At 40.6% G+C, this 20,298-nt stretch overlaps 1 protein-coding gene across 1 annotated transcript in view; it reads right to left on the minus strand.

Moving 5' to 3' along the window:
- The window catches only part of cep126 (centrosomal protein 126), a 59,011-nt gene that overhangs the window by 17,398 nt on the left and 21,315 nt on the right, over positions 1–20,298 (minus strand). The window contains exons 4-10 of the mRNA XM_060923403.1: positions 16,368–16,479; positions 15,564–15,756; positions 3,954–5,940; positions 2,154–2,309; positions 751–833; positions 360–411; positions 86–244 (exon numbers count right to left, since the gene is read on the minus strand). Of these exons, the coding sequence (XP_060779386.1) occupies positions 86–244; positions 360–411; positions 751–833; positions 2,154–2,309; positions 3,954–5,940; positions 15,564–15,756; positions 16,368–16,479 (2,742 nt within the window). The remainder of the gene's footprint in view (positions 1–85; positions 245–359; positions 412–750; positions 834–2,153; positions 2,310–3,953; positions 5,941–15,563; positions 15,757–16,367; positions 16,480–20,298) is intronic.

Here is a 20,298-nt window from a genome sequence, read left to right on the forward strand (position 1 = left end):
GAATACAACTGAGTACTTCATGTATGGTGTATTTATAAAGCAATGCTTGTTCTGACAAGCTCTGAACTTGAAGGATGAAGCTTACACTGCAGGCGGTGGTTGAGTCTATTGAGAGATTGCAAGAGTTTCTGTTCCTCCAGGGAGAGAGCACTGAGGCCTCGCCGTGACTGCAGGGACTCAACAGGTCTTTGGAACTGAGCCGAGTCTACAGCGACCTGCTTATCACCATCTATCACCTCAGAACCTATGTAACAGACAAGGCAGTGAGAAAGTTGAAGCTCTGATATCTACAGTTTACAGTATTGTTGATTATCTGGCTTGTACTTATTGTTTAGATGTAACAGAATTGTGTGCAATACCTTGATCATGGAACATCTGGACAGTTTTGCTTGCAGTTATTGGCACTGGAGCCTACAACCAAAATATATATGAAAAATTCACAAACAGAGTGACTTGTAGACATAATCATTATGCTTTAGTCCAGACTAAACACAGATGGCAAAAAATCAATTGTCACTTTTAATCCAGTTCAACAGAGGGTCCATGTCCTCGAGGAACCCTGAACCAAACCCTAGTTTTTGCCTATCTTCGTACAACTATATGAGAAACCTATTCACTGTTAAACAAGGCTCTCCAATTATAGGATTACAAGTGGTAGAACACACCTGATATGTAACTACAAAAGCACAGTTCTGGCTAGTAACATGAGGATGAAGATGTATGTTTATATATGTAAGCTTATTGATGTACCTGATAAAGAACGGGGGCTTTCCTGTAACCTAATGCTGCAGTTCTGTTTTTCGGCATATTATTCTCCAGAGTAGGTCTTCTCACTGATTGCCGCATCACAAAATTGGACATGCAAAGTAAAATGGTCTCTTTTCATTGCACAATTAAGTAGGAACAATGTCCTGAAAAGATTCTTTCACCTCCAAGAAAAGCTCAAGGTCAGCAAGTTACATTCAAAAGTCCCAAAAACAGTTTCCAACATTCCAGGACTAATATTACAAATGAGCAACTTATGATGTACATCAGCTGGGTAATATAAAGCTTGTCACTGAGGCCCTGTCCACACGGCAACGGATTCAGGTGAATCCGATAAAATTGTTTATCGTTTCGGCCTGGCGTCCACACGGCACCGGCGTTTTGGGTGCCCCAAAACGAAATCTTTTGAGAACGGGTTCCAGAGTGGAAAGATCTGGCAACGGCGCCGTTGCGAAGTCATCTGGATGAGTAGAACGGATTTGTTTACGATGATGTCACAACCACATGTGCTTCACGCCGGGTAGAAGTGTAACGAACTCGATGCGAGTTGTCAACAAATCCTATAACTTGGTTCATGAAACGCGCTTACAAAATATTTTCACTGTGAATATTTATTGTGTAATGGTGCAGAGAGAGAGAGAGAGAGAGAGTCAATCCCGCCAGCAAAAATAGGGAAAAAAAGGAGCGATCTCACCTCTTCAGATGTTGGTTTAAGTCCTACAATACATTCCTCAAAAAGGGCGTAGAAGAACAAATTAATCCATCAACGTGTAGCATTCAATTTATTCCGGACCATTAAAGACGCCGCCTTCCGCGCAGAATCATATGTCATCCTCGCCGCCATATTGGATGGGTCAAAGCGGAGAATAAAGATGCCCCATTCATGTGCTGCATTTAACTGTACCAACAGGTTTGCCGTCCAAACGAGATCACATGGGATTACCTTTCACAGGTGAGACTGGAAAAATACTTTTCATTGTATTTGGTCATTATAACATAATTTTACGAACAGATTTTTCTGACTTTGTGGCTAATATGAAGTCTTGCGCATAATAGTTTATGCGCATGCGTCCTTACTTCTTCTATTGTTCTGGTGTCTCCGAAGGGACCGTCTTACAGCGCCCCTAGAGGTGTGGCATGTGTATTGCATCGTTTTCAGCAAGCGTTGCGTTGCCATATGTACCTGATATTTTACTGATCCGTTGCCCATGTGGACGCGATATTTTTTTTAATAACATCTCGTTGCCGTTGTCGTGTGGATGTAGCCTGAGATGCTAAATGCTCATCTTAGCACAATAAATCACCCCAGACATCGTGAATCATAAAAGCCCTGAACAGGCTTTAGCAAAATGAATAATACGTAATGTATTAATTGTTTAATTGCTTACCATTGGAAGGTGACAGGAAAACGCCACCCGTTCTTGCAACTGCTTTGACACCACTGAACAGGCCATCACCACTGATGGTAACATGGGACAAATTGGCATGAGTTTGAGGCAAAACAGACAACGGTCCATTGTTAGTCTGCAAGCTTCGAGAGTCACCTAAGTGGATTTTTAAGAAAGATAGTACAGTAAGACAAAGGAGGGAGAAGAAATACATTGGAAATAGCTCAAGGGAAAAGGTAGAAAAAATAGGCTCACTACAAGTTTTCATGCATAACTTATTATACTGTAATATAACAAAACAAAGGACCCAAAAGAAATAACAGTTCCATCATCATGCGGATTCATTTCAGCAGAGCAGTAATCCCATAAGTGGTGCAGTGTTTTACAAAGAGCCAAAGCAAGCAGACACTACTGATACAACTCTACAAAAAAGAGCCCTTTGCAAAAACTCTAGAAAAATACCCCCAAAGAATCTCGAGCAAAGCTGCTGAACTTGCCAACACACAAAGAGAGTTCAGTTCTTTCAACAGACTCCTGTCTGACTATATCGCACAAGGTGCAATGGAAACTCATGCACATCCAGCAATCTGGTAGCCTATGAGTATTGCATTATATTGCTGGAATGTGGTGTATCTATAAGAAGAATTTTTATATCAGCAAATGAACATGTGCAACACTACTGTTTGATTCCTGATACAGTGCTCCCATAATTCAGCTATACAGTTTTAGATTTACTAAACATTTATGAATTAATTTCAATTACATTTAGTTGCCTGTGCAATGACAATAAAGATTCTTATCTTATTATTCTTGGGTTTCACATGATGTCACATCTGCCTCATTAGTTATTCAAAACTTTACCTGGTGGTCTACCAAAGCTCAGTTGACAAAGCGTTTGTACGGAGAAGGTACATTGCTTGCATGAAAAATGCCTTACACTTGCATTGTTTTAGGTTGCTCGAATCGATCAAACCGTGAAACTGCTAAAAGTTTCTTCAGGGTTCCCCGTGAACTAATAAAAAAGGGTGAACGAACACAGGATTTCACAAAAAGACATCGAGAAAGGTGGCTTTTGAACCTCTCACTGAAATCGAAGGGAGCCGAGTCGAAGCATGCTCGAGTTTGTAGTGATCACTTCGTGAAAGGTTTGTATATCCCTCTCAGCTCTGTCCTTAGTGTTTTCCAAGTACTTTTCTTGCTATGTGTCATTATTTTATGGTACTTTTTTTAGTAGGAGCAAACACAAGTGATAATCAAGCAAACTGTTATTTATTTACACTTCAACTTGCAGTGCTTTGTTGTAAAGACGCGAACAAAAAGCTTAAAAAAAACATACTTTACATGGGCAAAAACAATACAGGATTCATTCGGCAGCGACTTAATACCAAGGTCCTTTACCCAGCCACGTACAAAAAAGTTGTAAGCCTCCATACTCTTCCACGCTTTTATTTGTTTTGCGGTGTAGAAGGATGTCTGCAACACCAGATAGTTCGAGATGTCGGGGAACTCGACTGAAGGGTAGTTTTCGAGATCATATGACAAATCCTTCTTTCCCAGACTGTAGGGGTCGATTCCATTGCACATAGCAACCTTCTGAATATATTTAAGTGAGCAGTGGCTTCTAGATTACAAGCATACTCTGATAAGTTATCGCTAGTTGTTTGCACTACGGCAGCTATTTTGGTTTGCTTGACCACCAGTTGTTTTACTGGAAGTGAAATCGCTAAGAAAAGTCATGTGACTGAAACCCAAGAATACAAAGGGTCATGAAATCAATTGTTAAGATGATGCAGGTATTACCATTTTTGTTGACTAAGGCACTACGTACTCCATGCCATAGCAGTGAGATCTCATCATCAGTTGGTGTACGATCCAAGAAACCTTTCCGAAAGCCATTACTGCAGCTGTCTACCTGGCCGTCTGGTTGGCAGAAAGTAATGATGCCTTTAGACATAGTCTCATACATGCAGGCATATGAGGGGGGAACTGGGGCCAATATAGTGCCTTCATCAGTTTTGAGAAGGTGGCGCTGAAGTACAGGCTGTCCTTCTGGATTGTCCTTATAAAGAACCTGCTCCACTGCTAGGCATGTTTTACCTTGGGAACACTCATCATTGTTGCCTGTTTTAGTGATGTATATCACGGGCTGACCTGAGTTCCCCCCAGTTAGCTCAGATCTTGGAGGAGGCCGAGGCACCAGGATCTTCCCTTGGGTTCTGAGCATATGTTGAACCTGATTGGAAGATTGTGGCCTCATTGTGGTACCCCTCCGTGCCTGGGATGAAATGGTGACTGAGCCGGTTCCGGCTGAGTGCACCTGCTGAGGAACCCAAAGTTCAGTAGTGCAGGAAACTGCCTTTTTCATTCTGGATTCCCCTGTGGGTTCATGCTGCTTTCCTTTCTGGGGACCAACATCTGGCCAGGCTTGTTTGGTTGAGTTGGAGTCAGCCGGGCTAGAGGAAGTCTTATTGTTTTTTGTTGTGCCTGAGGGTGTGTTCATATACCATGAATGGAATGATCCCTGCTTCTGGTCCACTAAAGGCTGTTGAGGTGGTTGAGTTAGTCTGTTTTCAGTTTCTGCCTGCTTGCTTAATTCTTTTGTCACCATTTCCTTATTTTCTCCTCTATCGCTATTCATCTCGTCAAACCAGCGAAGTTTCTTCTGAATGCACTTGTTGATTTCCAGGTCCCTGAATTTAGACCGACTGAGTTCCAAACTGTCCTGAATAGTCATGGCCATTTGTTTGCTGAAAGTAAAATGGCCTGGAGTGTAATTCAATTTGGCATCTCCATTCCTTATACACTTGAGCTTTTTCTTAAGGATTCCTTTCATAAATTGTACATTTCTGCTTTTGGGGTCAATTGCTGCTTTGGAGCTCAAAGTGTCCGCTGATGTTTTGTCTAGTTCCTCTGCCATTTTGGAAGGCTTAGGCAAAATGGCCTTTGCCAGTCTGCTATCACTATATTCACTGGCTAAGATTGGATGTTCTGCTCTCTTATATTTCTCAGAGTTCTCAAGTTGGGTTCTCCTCTCGAGAACTAGAACATCGTCTTCATCTGGTCTCCCCTTAGTGGGCTGGAAAGATTTCTTTGCTTCTGCTGGCTGTAAGGCTGGGTTCTCCAAACTGGGAGAGACTTTGTTCATATCAGAAGCACTGCTGTATATACATCCACTGGCTTTATGAGCAGCTTGCATCTCTGACAGATGCTTAGTGCATTTAGAGAGCTCACCATAATCAGAGTTGGACTGTTGAGCAATGTTAGAATCTTCCAGATGTATAGTATCTGACACTGTCTGCTTTTTGCAGTGGGCTTCTACTGTGCTTTTGTTCCTCGATATGTTCTCCTGAATGGTTGTGCCATACTGGTGCTCTGTGTGTCCTGAATTAGTTGCAAACACCTGCTTTTGGCAAGGGATAGTAGCTTGAATGTTGGAAGTTTTGGACCAGGCTGTTACATTGCACTGCTTTGCTTTTTTAAAGACATTCTGGACATTCTGAACCTCATCTGCTGACTCATCTTTCACAGGTGAAGGTGATGAGGAACTGGAAGAACTAGGCAGGCCCTGCTGACTTACTACCTTGACCGGGTAGACACTCTTTGGTGGACAGTGGTTAGATGATGGACTTGGGAAGTTTAACTGCCTCTGCAGTAGTGTTGGACTTCTGGTATCATGGACCTCTGGGAGATCCAAACTGTCAGGTTTACTGCCATGACCATGCTGAGGAACCTCATTCTCCAGGCTGTCCAGGCTTTCCGAATGGCTAATTTGAGTGTCACTGTGCTCCTAAAATCAATACAGCAGGATATTAGTGTGTGATTCACATGGCTGTATATCTTACCCATGTAACTGAGAATGTTTAAATAAACTATCATTGTAGTTTGTATCCCCTGTAGTTTTTGGCTGATTGTAGGACAAGGTGCTACATTTTACAATTTGTCTACAAAACATTTATTCTTATAAGTTAAAAATTAAACATGTGTGTATCCTCCAACAACCATTAATCAAAATCACAGAGTTTGAGAAGGACTAAAAGAACAAAGTTAAAGGTTTACCATGGCCTTCTCAGTTTCCAGACCTTATATACATAGATGAGGCAGTGTATGGTATCTGGCAGAGGTATTATAACAGATATGTCATGAAGAATGGGCAAAAGTTGACCAGTATGGGAGCATTATAAGAAACACTGCAGGGATAATGAGGGGGCAGTATTACAATTGAGAGGATCCAAAAGGTGATATGATTAACAAAGGCATAAGTATGGGCATACAGGCTATTTAACAATTATTCCATGAAATCAAGTCGTACATGAGCTGATAGCCAATGAGGCGCGTAGCGCCGAGTTGACTATAAGCCATGTACGATGAGATTGAGTGGAATAACTGTTTTATTCTATCCACATTCACTGGATTTTGAGAAACAGAGCATTTTTATTTTTTGCAAATTCGATAAAAAGTTTATACCAAAAAATCCAGTCTGGCAAAATCATTTTCGCTTAGAATGTAAACAAACCAGTAAAATGACAGTAGCAATTTGTGAAAAATGTGATAATAATACTTCTTAAAAAAAAGATGCGTTCTTACCATCAAATATTTTTATTCCATATTTTGTTGCTTTTTTGGGTTTTTTTGGGTTTTGTTTTCGAGCAGAGTTTTTATTTCGTCCTCGGTTGGTTCAGCAACACCCTCTGCCATTTTGTTTTTCTCTACTCATGGTATATGAACTGATAGCCTCGTAGTAGAGTAGCCAATCAGAGCCCACGATTGCTCATATCCAGTTAATGTGGATAGAATAATAGGTAATATTTATATTACATTCAGAAAGGGTGTTTCAAACTTTTAAACTAACAATTTTCATAGTCTCATCTCATCTCATTATCTCTAGCCGCTTTATCCTTCTACAGAGTCGCAGGCAAGCTGGAGCCTATCCCAGCTGACTACAGGCGAAAGGCAGGATACACCCTGGACAAGTCGCCAGGTCATCACAGGGCTGACACATAGACACAGACAACCATTCACACTCACATTCACACCTACGGTCAATTTAGAGTCACCAGTTAACCTAACCTGCATGTCTTTGGACTGTGGGGGAAACCGGAGCACCCGGAGGAAACCCACGCGGACACGGGGAGAACATGCAAACTCCGCACAGAAAGGCCCTCGTCGGCTACGGGGCTCGAACCCGGACCTTCTTGCTGTGAGGCGACAGTGCTAACCACTACACCACCGTGCCGCCCCAATTTTCATAGTTTTATTGTTAATATCTTAACATTCACTATTTGACCAATTATCATTTTGATAAGCAAACAAACACCTTTGAAACATAACATGCTGTTTTGGTCTAAGTTAAATATCTTTGTCTTCCTAACACTAAGGGTATGTAAACAATTGTGCTTAACTATATTTTTCAACATTCGATGCTGCTGATTGACAAAATACAGTATAATATAATAAAAGCACATTGTGGTAAAGATTTTCTACCACAAAGTGTTCGGAGCATTAATACTGTATCTACTATAATTTCACAAGGTAGAAAGTAAAACACATTTATGCTTTCTGTATGTGAGATTCTAAATTAAAATGTAACACTGGAGCCAGGACTGGAAGCTGATTATTTTTACATGCAATAGCTCTATGCCTAATATTACGAAATGTTTTAAGAGAGATAAAGATAAAGAGCTTTGGGTGTAACTAGTAATTATATACAAAATGATAAAATAACAGGTAAGTCAGAGTTCATGAATCTTTCTGGGAATCCCAGGAGTTGGTTTTCAAGGGAATAATATTTACAGACAGCTGATAATAAATACCACATTTGGGGTTAGGTAAGACTTTAAAACAGACAGCACTGATTTTTCAAAACGTCTTAGTTTAAGAAAACAAAAACCCTTCTTACATCCAAACATGATTATTAGTGTTTGGTCCTGGTTTGAATTACGGGATTATGTGCTGGCTTCTACCCAGCACAGGTAACATTCCAATGTGTGTAGTGTGTGTGTGTGTGTTGGGAAGTTGTTTATGGGCCCTTGTGCTTGTTCAGACAATGTTCCAGAGCGCTGTTGCAGGTGGAGCTCAAGGCTAGAATGGAAGTGTCATTTCTTTTTAACCAGTTCTTAAGACAAATCCACACCCCTTAGCACACACCCACAAGTTTTTCCCTTCAGACACCCACGCACTCTCCTCAACACACACCCATATCAGTATTACATACAACTGATGTTTTTCTATTTGTTCAAGCTTTAATAATCTGTGACAGATTATTAACACTTGATGTCAAAGCAATAATGCTAAAATACAGTACCATCCGAAAGAATTGGAACAGCAAGACCCATTATTTTATTTTTGCTATACAGTGAAGACATATGGGTTTGAGATCAAAAGATGAATAAGAGATGAGATAACAGACTTTCAGCTTTCATTTCCTGATCTTTACATCTAGACGTGTTAAACAACTTAGAACAGGACACCTTTTGTTTGTTTTTCACGTGATTAAAAAAATATTTTAACATGTGACTGACAGGTGTTTCTTGTTGCCCAGGTGTGTCCTGTTAGATTGATTTTCAAACAATTAATAACTCTGAATATCTACTTTTGGTTTGTGCCGTGCATTTTACCTGTGACGACTGCGTGTGTTGTTTAAAGGATAAACCAACATGAAGACCAGAGAGATGACTGTAGGAGAAAACCAAGCTATTCTTTGTTTGCAATCATATGACCTTTTATCGGTACCTCTTGGTTCACTTTCGGTTTCCAAGTGACGGGCAACAATCAAAGATGGCATCCAAGCCAAGTACGTGTCCATTGTCATCTTGTGGAAAACATTCTACATCTGACGATGTTAATGGACTAGAACCAAAAGCAAAATCGAGATAAGAAGAAAAAATATATTTATGCGATAGACTGGACCCCTACAACTAAAAAAAGACTAAATTTTCAAGCGATTTCAACAACTTTCCAAACATACAGTACCAGTCAAAAGTTTGGAAATGCCTCTAATTCAGTGGTTTTTCATTATTTTAAAATTTTCTGAATTGTAGATTAATACTAAAGTCATCGACATTATGAAGAAATATATATATGGAATTATTTGGTAAACAAAAAAAAAGTGTTAATCAAACCAGAATATGTTTTATATTCTTCAAAGTAGGCACCTTTTGCTTATGCTTCGGTCACAACCGGCCGTACGTGCTCCTACGGCTGGTCTACGTGCAAAAAAACGCAAGAAACGCACGGAGGGCGCGCGTGTGACGTGCTGATTTTCGAGCCGTAGACTGGCCGCAGAGGTTCTGTCATGTCAAAGAAACTCTACGGGCGCTTACGTTTTTTTCAGGTTGCAAGACAAACTTACGGCCAACGTGCGTCTTTCTCCACGAACAAAAAAAAATGCAGCGATTTGGGAAATGCCAAAAATCGCACAGCCAAAAAATCGTACATCCGGTTGTGACCTAGGCTTTAGATGACAGCTTTGCACATCTTGGCATTTTCTCAGTCAGCTTTACGAGGTAGTCACCTGGAATGGCTTTCAGTTTACAGCTGTGCCTTGTCAAGAGTTAATTTTTTGAATTTCTTAACCTCTTAATGTGTTTGAGACCATCAGTTGTGTTGTGAAGAGGTAGAGTTGGTATACAGTGAATAGCCCTATTTGAGTACTGTTCTAATCCATATTATACCAAGAACTACTCAACTAAGTAAAGAAAAACGACAGTCCATCATTACTTTAAGAAATGAAGGTCAGTCAGTCCGAAAAAGTTTGAGTGAAGGAAAAGCAGCCAACGAGTGCTCAGCACCTCTGGGAACTCCTTCAAGACTGTTGGAAAACCATTTCGAGTGATTCTCTCAATCAGCTTCATGAGGTAATGTCAAGAGTGTGCAAAGCTGTAATCAAAGCAAAAGGTGCCTACTATGAAGAATCTAAAATCTAAAACATATTTTGGTTTGATTAACATTTTAAAGTTTACTAAATGATTCCTTACTAAATGATTCCTGTTTCTATTGTTTGTTTTTTTCAATTATTCTATTTTTATTCTATCTTTATTTATTGCATTGCCTGTTTGCACCGTGGGTCAGAGAGGACTGATATTTCATCTGTGCTGTATGTCAAGCATGTATAGCATATTTGACAATAAAGTTGACTTGACTTACGTGTTGCTGCATAGTCTGAATGACTTCAGTATTAATTTACAATGTAGGGGAAAAAATAAATAAAAAACATCGAATTTGAAGGTGTTTCCAAACTTTTGACTGGTACTGTACAATTTCCGGACATTTCCAATTATCTGGTAGTCCAAACATCGTTTTACACGAAGAATCAAATGAAAGCTCGCAAAAGTCTTGAAGCCGATAACGTTTTCGTTTATAGCTGCGTTCATTACATTGGAATGAGACTTCTAAAGGACAATAAATCATCTTATTTTAGCAAGGGTAAGTAATGTAAGCTGAAGTGTAGGATGTGATTCAAGTCGGAGCTGCTGTAGGCATTTTTGCAATGATAACTTACATTTTATTTCATGACATTTCAAACGTAGCTCAGACTTATGAATTGAAATCATTGGACAACCTGAATAAATACATAAACAGTCGAGTTTCAATCGAGGCTGACCTACAAACTAGTTTCATGGTTTCATTAACAGTTTGTTTTATGACATCCAAAACATAAGAAAACTCATTTAACATGAGAAGTTTTGATTTTAGATACATAAAGTTGATGTATGTACCTTTAACAAAATGATCGCTGCAAACACGAGCAAGTGGACTCTCGATTCCTTTTGAACACAGTCAAAGGTTTGCGAGCTGTTTTTCATGGCATCTTTTTGAGATATTTTTCATTCTTTCACCCTTGTGCATGACTTCTTTTGCTATCCTATAATACCTTTTGTCTTTTTCTCAATTTGATTGGTTTGAACATCCAAATACAGAGCAACATTCTGGCATATTTGGAGGCGAAATACAAGAAACTACTGCAAAGCGACTATAAACAAATACGGTTCCTGCCCGTCAGCTGGAAATCTGAATACATAACGAGGCGGATCACTACCGGAAGTGATGTCTATTGCAAACAAAGAATTTTGAAGTTGAGAAGAGAGGGAAAATCCATCAGAGCCATTACTCAATCACTGGGCTTAGGCAATACAACAATTTGGAATGAGCTGAAAAGAAAGAAATCACTGGTGTACTAACAACCAGCCATTAAAACAGGTCGGCCAAAGAAAACAACAGCAGTTGGTGGAAACAATGTGAGAACTGTGAATCCTTTCCCCCAAAACAACAGTAAGTTACGTGACCAACAACCTCCACAGGGCAGGGGTGAAGATATCACAATCCACCATTCAAAGAAGACTTTGAGAGCAGAGGCCATACTACAAGATGCAAACCATCAGCAGTAAGAATCAGAAGGCCAGACTGGAATTTACAAAGAACTACAGAGATGAGCCACAAAAGTTTTGGAACCAGGATTACCCTTCACCAAAGTGACTGAAAGGCCAAAGTGTGGAGCAAATTACACATTCATTAAGGCTCCAAAGATCCATTTTTGTTAAACGATGGAGTCCTGTTATGACTTTGTTAATAGATAGTTTTCACATGACGTCACAGAGTCGAGGATTCCCTAGTGGCGGCCATCTTGCAGGTCAAGCTTACCGTACGGGTGACTGAGCACACATTGTAACGCGCGAGTACAAAGTCTTCAAAAGAACCCAAGCAGGCTATTTAAAGCTAGCAATGGTGCACACCTGTTGTATTCACGGCTGTCGTAATAGGTTAGATGATGACGTCAAGCGGAGCTTTTATGGAATTTCCACTGTACGGGAGCACGAAGGCGAGCAAACAAAGAAACTCAGCATACAAAGGAGAAATCTATGGCTTGCGAGAATCAACCGCAAGGATTATCAGCCTTCCAAACACAGCAAAGTCTGCTCCGATCATTTTATAAGTGGTAAGTTGTTTAAATAAACAATCAATTGTGTTCAAGTTTGTTTTTGGAAACCAAAACATCATGTGAACAATCTCTGGAGACTGCCTAACTGGCACCGCTGAGTGTACGTTTACATTGTCATGTACACTTAATATCGCTCGTTTGTCACGTTTCTATTTGAAACTTGTCACTTCACTCACGCAAGGGCCATTTTTGAAAAACATTTTAGGTCTATTCTGTATGATTTGATTTGTGTTTGGGATGCAAACAGCGCGCCTTTTGGTGGATGCCGCCTGAATCGCGCAGATCCGATTTTTTTTTTAGGGGGGACGTTGGAGTGTCTGATTATAATTTCAAAGTAAATTCTGTATTAAAATTACTAAATAAGCAAATCCGTTACAGTCCATGAAACAGGAAGTATAAGGATGAGAAAAAAGCAGTTTAAATCGGAAAGCTGCGCACATTTGCGCAGCTCGGCATCCGACAAAAGGCGCGCTGTGAATATATAAAGTTGTATATATTAGACAGCCTTTAAAGTTTGATGAAGTCAGTTTCAGGCTTTGGAGCAGGCTTTGGCAGTTTCAGGCTTTGGCAGCCCTGCATAGTCACTTGAAAATGCATCTTTGTCCACTTCGTAGGGGTCAATTCCCCCAATCAAGGCCAGTTTGGCTGCATACCGTTGTCGTGAGATGTCGTCTAATGTATCTATATACTTCTGTTTGCTTGATTTTGCCGACATTGATCTTTATTTTAGAAAACTGACTATATAACTTCATAAATTCGTCCGAGATAACGTAGCCGGTAATGGCGATGGTCCGTTTTTGTTTGCCCCACAAGATGGCGGCTGGAGGGCATTCCCCGGAATGCCGTGACGTCAGTGAAAACTATCTATACAATGAGGCTTCGGCCCTTCCGCTTAAGTTTTACCTACTTAGATTTTCTGTGCACACACCGTACGTACTCATACCACCTCTTCCAAGAGCAGATATTGCACCTGTGTTTTTGCCTGGGTGATTATATTGCGGAGTGGTAAAACTCTTTTCCCCCCCTTTTTTCTTCTCTCTTCATGGGCAGATTTGGATGGATTTGTTGTTTTGTCTGTGTGCATGTACAGTGCTCAGCGTAAATGAGTACACCACATTTGAAAAGTAAGATTTTAAAGAATATCTCAATGAACACAAGCAATTTCCAAAATGTTGACAAGACAAAGTTTAATATAATATCTGTTTAACTTATAACGTGAAAGTAAGATTAATAATATAACTTGGATTACACATTTTTTCAGTTTTACTCAAATTAGGGTGGTGCAAAAATGAGTACACCCCGCAACAAAAACTACTACATCTAGTACTTTGTATGGCCTCCATGATTTTTAATGACAGCACCAAGTCTTCTAGGCATGGAATGAACAAGTTGGCGACATTTTGCAACATCAATCTTTTTCCATTCTTCAACAATGACCTCTTTTAGTGACATTCATTTTCAGAGACCAAATAGTGTTCTAGAAAAATTAGATTTTATTAAATTACCAGATGGGCCTCCTGTGGAAGTGACGTATGTGATGATGTGGCTTAGTGGAAGCTTGGAGGAACTTGGGTGTTTATATCCTCTGCTTACATCGTGGTTTTGCTAGTAGAGTTTGAATCAATCATCTAATGAGATGCTTTCATCTCCCAACAAAGAACACAGGATAATCTTGTCTTCGAAGCCAACTGTCTGTCTGGATTTCAGCACTGACTGGTTCATCTGTTTGCACAGCAATAGCCCTCTTTTGGTTAATTCACGTTCCTAGCACATAAATGAAAATTAAACTACCATGAAATAAAACTTTGGAAATTTCAAATGAGTGAGTTTCATGCAAAACATTCTGAATAATTCTCTTATCTGGATTATAGAAGACCGTACCTGAAGCTCAATCGAATGCGCCGTCTCTTGAGCCATCGGTGATTGTTCTTTAACGTCTGTGTTTTCTTTGTTACCCGTATTTTCTTCCAATATACGCTGAAGAGCCTACAATGCATCGGAACGCCGATTACAATTCACCAGGCGAGACACCAATAATATACCAGGGATGGATCCAGACCGATGCACGTGCAGAAATATATGTGCACTACTTGGCATCGCTCATGGGGCATTTGTTTACTTTACCGCTAACCGGCTACATGGGCTATAGCCACGCTCAACCAACAGACCGGGCCGAGCCGTGGTCGTAGCGAGCCGTGGCTGCCCTCTTTGGAAAGGGCTCAGCGTGTTCTATGCCCCTGTGTAAATCCATAGCGGTCTGGTAAAATTAGTGAAATATTTCTGCAAATGTGCATCTGTCAGATTCATGGGCTGGATCTGTCCCTGTATACTACAAAGAACCATGGTAGAACAAAGTCAAAACTAACCTCCCGGTGTTGTCTCTGTTGCTGCTCAACAATGCATCGATGCACTTTTGGAGCTGAATGATGGGCACATATTGTTGGCACGGCATCGTCTTTTCTTTCTTTTTATTTTGGAAGCCTCCATTAATCTTGCTTTTACTTCAGTCGATTCATCGAAACAGGAATGATTCAAAATGTTCAGAGCATAAGCAGGTCACTGCAGACAGATTGTTTTGAGGTCTTCTGATGGCATGAATCCATTTCTTGTGAACAGTCAGACGATTTTGGCCAGGTAAACGGTGAAAAGATATCTTCTTGTCCTTCTTTTTAGCATCATTTTGGCATTTATATGCTGTGCAATGAGGTGTACTTTACTTATTTAAAAACCTATAAATTTGGTAAAAATACGTGTAAAACTAGCAAAACCACGATGTAAGCAGAGGATATAAACAGCCGAGTTGCTCCAAGCTTCCACTAAGCCACGTCATCACATACGTCACTTCCGCAGGAGGCCCGTCTGGTATTTCAATAAAAATATATTTTTCTAGAACACTATTTGGTCTTCGAAAATGAATGTTTGACTGTTGAAATCAATGAATACTTTTACTTAACAGAAGTTTAAGAGTAAATCCACTGGAGGATCCCTTTAACCCAAACTGAGCATGCATTTCACTTCTTCAAGGGTAGACTGACGGGACACCCTCCCCAAAACAAACAACTAAAAGAAGTTATGGCATAAGTCTGGAAAAGCATCACAAGAGAAGAATACAACAGTTTGTTGATGTCTTGATGTCAGTAGACCATGCAGTTATTGCAAGCAAAAGATATGCAACCGAATACAATATTAAGTGTTATTTACCTTAATTTAATTTAAAGACTATCTGTTCCTGTACTTTTGCTCACCTAATAATTGTGGTTGGTCTGGTCTGCCACCAAAGGTGCCAAGTTATTTAACCTATCTAGATGTAAATATTAAGAACTGAAAGCTGAAATTCTGATCTAACGTCTCATATTCATCTTTTTATCTCAAACCCAAATGTCTTCAGCATTTAGCAAAAATGATTGCATTGGCTTTGTCGTTCCAATACTCTCGGAGGGGACCGTATATTCAAAACCATTAAGTTACATGCATACCTCTGTTCGAAGTTCTTCTAGGCCCTTTGGTAGATTCTCCTGCAGCTGGTTGATGAAACGGAGCGGGTTGGTTTTGAAATCACCCATGCTTCTTTCCTGCATGAGCTTGGCATAGGCCTGAGCTGTAGAAACTGCATGCAAGTTGCGAGGACTGCTGGAGCCCTCTGGGGGTTTAGGGGAGGGAATGCAATTCCTACGCAAAAATAGCAACAACTGATGAAGAATCAGTGCTGAATACCTGGTTCTGTTGGACCAGTGGTATTATTATAGAGCTCCATAAACTTCATTAAGGATTTGAACATGAAACAACAGAAGTATGAACAAGAGAACAGTGGACTAACTAAAAAGTCTGACAAGACATTCTTTGAAGGAGATCTATCTACCTACTGCCATCCTCATAATTGAGGGTTGGCGAGCCAGGAAGCCATCGATAAGCTTCCCATCTGGTGTCAGGTACACATACACACTTATGAGCAATTTAGAGTAGCCAATTGAACTAATTTGCATGCCTTTGGACTGTGGGAGGAAACTGGAGCACCTGGAGGAAACCCGTGCAGATATGGGGAGAACATGCAAATTCCACACACAAAGGCTGCTGGGCTCGAACCCAGAACCTTCTTGCTGTGAGGTGACCGTGCTAACCACTGCACCACCGTGCCGCCTTTTGAAGGAAATGTGCAAGTTTTAATATTTGGGGAAAATGTATTCTTCTAGTAATAATTTTCCCCAAGGAACAACAAGGTATAAAAGACATACTTTTGATAGGATCACTTAAGGGACAAACAATTATACCCTGCTACCTACCTGCTGATGGTTGTGGTGCCAGGTATGAATGAAGAGGGATGAATGTAGGAGAATTGGGTCCCCTGAATATGACTAAGTGCTTCATCCAAGTTTGGTGCTCTTGTGCTCGTGGCTAGGTAACAATAATAAAAATAATAACAATGAAAAACAGTACAGTCCTGTCATTATTAAAGAAGCACACTCATAACTTAGGACAGCATTTCAAAAAGAATTGTCCATGTGCGATTACGTAGGTAAAACATAAAAAAAACATACTGAGAAATTATATACTTAAGTGAACGTATCTAATGTCTCAAAATCCTACTCACTTAAAACTGGAAGTATCCAGTCAAAACTGGACTCAAATGAAAGTTAAAAATTGCACTTTTAAACTTATTCAAGTATTATTAAGAAAAACATAAATGTTTTTGCCTGAAAAAAATCATTCATTCTCTGGAAGTTTGGTGGTCATATGCATGACTAATGCTACGCAGTTTGTTAATTAATTAATTAATTAATTAATTAATTAATTAGGGCTGCACGGTGGTGTAGTGGTTAGTGCTGTCGCCTCACAGCAAGAAGGTCCGGGTTCGAGCCCTGTGGCCGGCGAGGGCCTTTCTGTGCGGAGTTTGCATGTTCTCCCCATGTCCGCGTGGGTTTCCTCTGGGTGCTCCGGTTTCCCCCACAGTCCAAAGACATGCAGGTTAGGTTAACTGGTGACTCTAAATTGACCGTAGGTGTGAATGTGAGTGAGAATGGTTGTCTGTGTCTATGTGTCAGCCCTGTGATGACCTGGCGACTTGTCCAGGGTGTACCCCGCGCTTCGCCCGTAGTCAGCTGGGATAGGCTCCAGCTTGCCTGCGACCCTGTAGAACAGGATAAAGCGGCTAGAGATAATGAGATGAGATTAATTAATTAAAAAATATTATGTGCATTAAAACAAAACAAAATTTACCCAAAGCTAGAATCTGACTTACTGAGAGTGCCTGTGCAGGGGTGGAGGTATCCTTTTCAATTTCAATGATTCAGTGATTTTAGGGGCACCTGTGGTTACTCTCAATATTGAGAGGATACCTCCACCCCTGCACAGGCACTCTCAGGTGATCATGTCAGGGCAAAATTGGCCTTTGGTTATTTACTCTTTACATTAAAGGGCTGATGACACGAACATGACTCTATGCAATTTCTTAAATAAACTATACAACATGCCAAACATGTTAGATTTCTGTTATAATTACGTGAAAAGAAGCTGTTGTTACGCGAATATCCAACTTTTAATTGCACAGCGCAAGAAAACTGGGTCCGTGGCTCGCGGCCATGTTGTGATGTCAGCGGAGGAACACGCTGCGGTTCACTGGCTGTTCTACTCTGGTTCTACTCAAGGGAAATGGCGCATGAAAACGCCGGTGAACTCTCTAGTGCTAGCTCTTCCTCTTCTGGGAGTCTAGAATTGTGTTGATCTCTTCCGAATAGAATCTATGATAGCCTACCCTCTTTGCCCTTTGCCTCTCGTTGCTAGGCGGCAGTTACATGAAAGCCGCAAGCTTTCACAAGCAAATACATGACTGATATCACGCCGACTTTATGATTACATTTATGATTATCATGTAGAATCTACAGCTCTACGTACCTTTATCTTATGTCGTTTCACAACATGTTCTGACAGGAGGACTGTCTTTGGATCCGGCATAGCTACTAGTAGACCCCCTCCGGAATACTGGCAGTGTTGCCAGATTGGGATTTTTCCCGCCCAGTTGGGCGGTTTCAAGTGCATTTTGGTGGGTTTTGAACATATTTTGGGCTGGAAAACGTCAGCAGTATCTGGCAACAGATACTGCTGACGTTTTCCAGCCCAAAATATGTTCAAAACCCACCAAAATGCACTTGAAACCGCCCAACTGGGCGGGACACCTCCCAATCTGGCAACACTGTGTAGGCACTGCTGATGGTAGTAACACACGTTTGTGCTGAACTGAACACCCAAGAGATTCTTTTAAGCTGGGAAGGGTGTCAAAACAATCTAAATCGAAGTGTTCAGAGCACAGGACGGATGTTGGTGAGGGCTCCCACTTGGAACGAGTGCGCCTGACTTGCTTCACCCACTTTGCATGCAGCTCGGGATCTCTGGGAAACTTGAATAAACTTATCCCATCCTTATGGGTTTTGGAGCAAAAGCCGGCAACACAATGCGAAGGCATAATATATATATAATAATGTATAATAATAATACTAATAATGACAAACTGAACACCTGTCGCATCAACAACAAACTGGTAAGTTAGGAGGAAGGTTCTTTCGCTGACGTCATATAGCCCCTCCTCCTCCTCCGTCTCCTGGGTGCTGCAGCCCTGTCAAATTTGCCCAAATAGCCGCATTTTTTATCATAACTTGTAAAATAGGCGCCTTCATGAATTAATATATGGATCATCGGGAAATACTTTTTATGTTATAAAACATCGCCAAAGATGTCAAAAACGTGTCATCAGCACTTTAATATTATAGAAAACATATTGCTCTCAATGGTGCATTTTGCCCATGTTCAGGGTGGAAAATAAAAAAGAAAGATTCGAGTAAGACAAGCCAAATTGGTGTTTTTAAAAAGAAGGGATCATGGAGAATAAAGAAAAAAATATTTAAAAAATCTGCGCACATTCCCACAAGGTGTTATGGTGCTCTGAAAATGACATCCAAAATGATTTGTCAGACTTGTGAGGTCTTCTGTTCAAACACTGATAGAGTTTCCTTTCTGTTTATTGCTTTTTTTGAGTGTGTTTCTACTTATCTCAATAAGGGGAAAAAAAAAAATCAAGAGCCTATGTTGGGTAAAAATATGTCTTCTGAAGGCCTAAACAGAGCACAGCCAAAAACTCCAATAAAATTTTGATGATCTTTGAGGGAGTGCTATGACCATGCAGGATCATCCAGACCCAGAATGACAGTTTTGCTACATACTATTCCTATTTATGTACCAGCATGCAAAATTTGAGCCTCCTACATGGTTTAGTTCTTGAGCTATGGGCTTGTGAACTTTGACAAAAAAAAAAGTCTGAACAAAATTGACACCCCCTCCCCCAGTAAAACTGGCTGTAATGGAAAGTATACGTACATCTTACATTCAAATAAATTTACAGTCTTTCTCCTAGGTAACATGGGTACATCTGGTGATTTTTTCAGAATTTTTTGAGACCTAAGTGCACGGGCCCTGGTTGAATTGACGTGGAATGACCCTACAGGAATTGATGCTAGTTTAAACTGGCATTAGCAAAGAAAACAAGGTAGCTGAATATAGCCAGTTAGTGTTAGCAAATTAGCAAACATGGGCTTTTGTATTCAAATTGGATGGAGTTCATGCAAAGCGGACACTGATTTTTTTTTTTAATATACATACTGCAGTATACTGAAATGTTTTACTAAGGTAAGACCAGGGGTGCTCATCCTCAAGGCCAACACTGCAGTCCATCATTGGTTTTTCACCTTCAGACACAGACTGATGGCTACTGCATTAACTACATTGTGTGGCATAAGAAGGTCACCACAGGTGACGGATTAATAGGATACTTTATATTTTATATAAAACAGAGCCAATTTGACTAATATATAACGTACCATCATTGGCTGGATGAGAGGATGAGAGACCTTCAAGGTTTGTAAATGAGTAAGCTGAAGGTCTAATTAAAATTGTTAGGAGTAAAATGTCTCATCTCATCTCATTATCTCTAGCCGCTTTATCCTGTTCTACAGGGTCGCAGGCAAGCTGGAGCCTATCCCAGCTGACTACGGGGGAAAGGCGGGGTACACCCTGGACAAGTCGCCAGGTCATCACAGGGCTGACACACAGACACAGACAACCATTCACACTCACATTCACACCTACGGTCAATTTAGAGTCACCAGTTAACCTAACCTGCATGCCTTTGGACTGTGGGGGAAGCCGGAGCACCCGGAGGAAACC

The sequence above is a fragment of the Neoarius graeffei genome, chromosome 6, assembly GCF_027579695.1.
Source record: "Neoarius graeffei isolate fNeoGra1 chromosome 6, fNeoGra1.pri, whole genome shotgun sequence".
Lineage (NCBI taxonomy): Eukaryota > Metazoa > Chordata > Actinopteri > Siluriformes > Ariidae > Neoarius > Neoarius graeffei.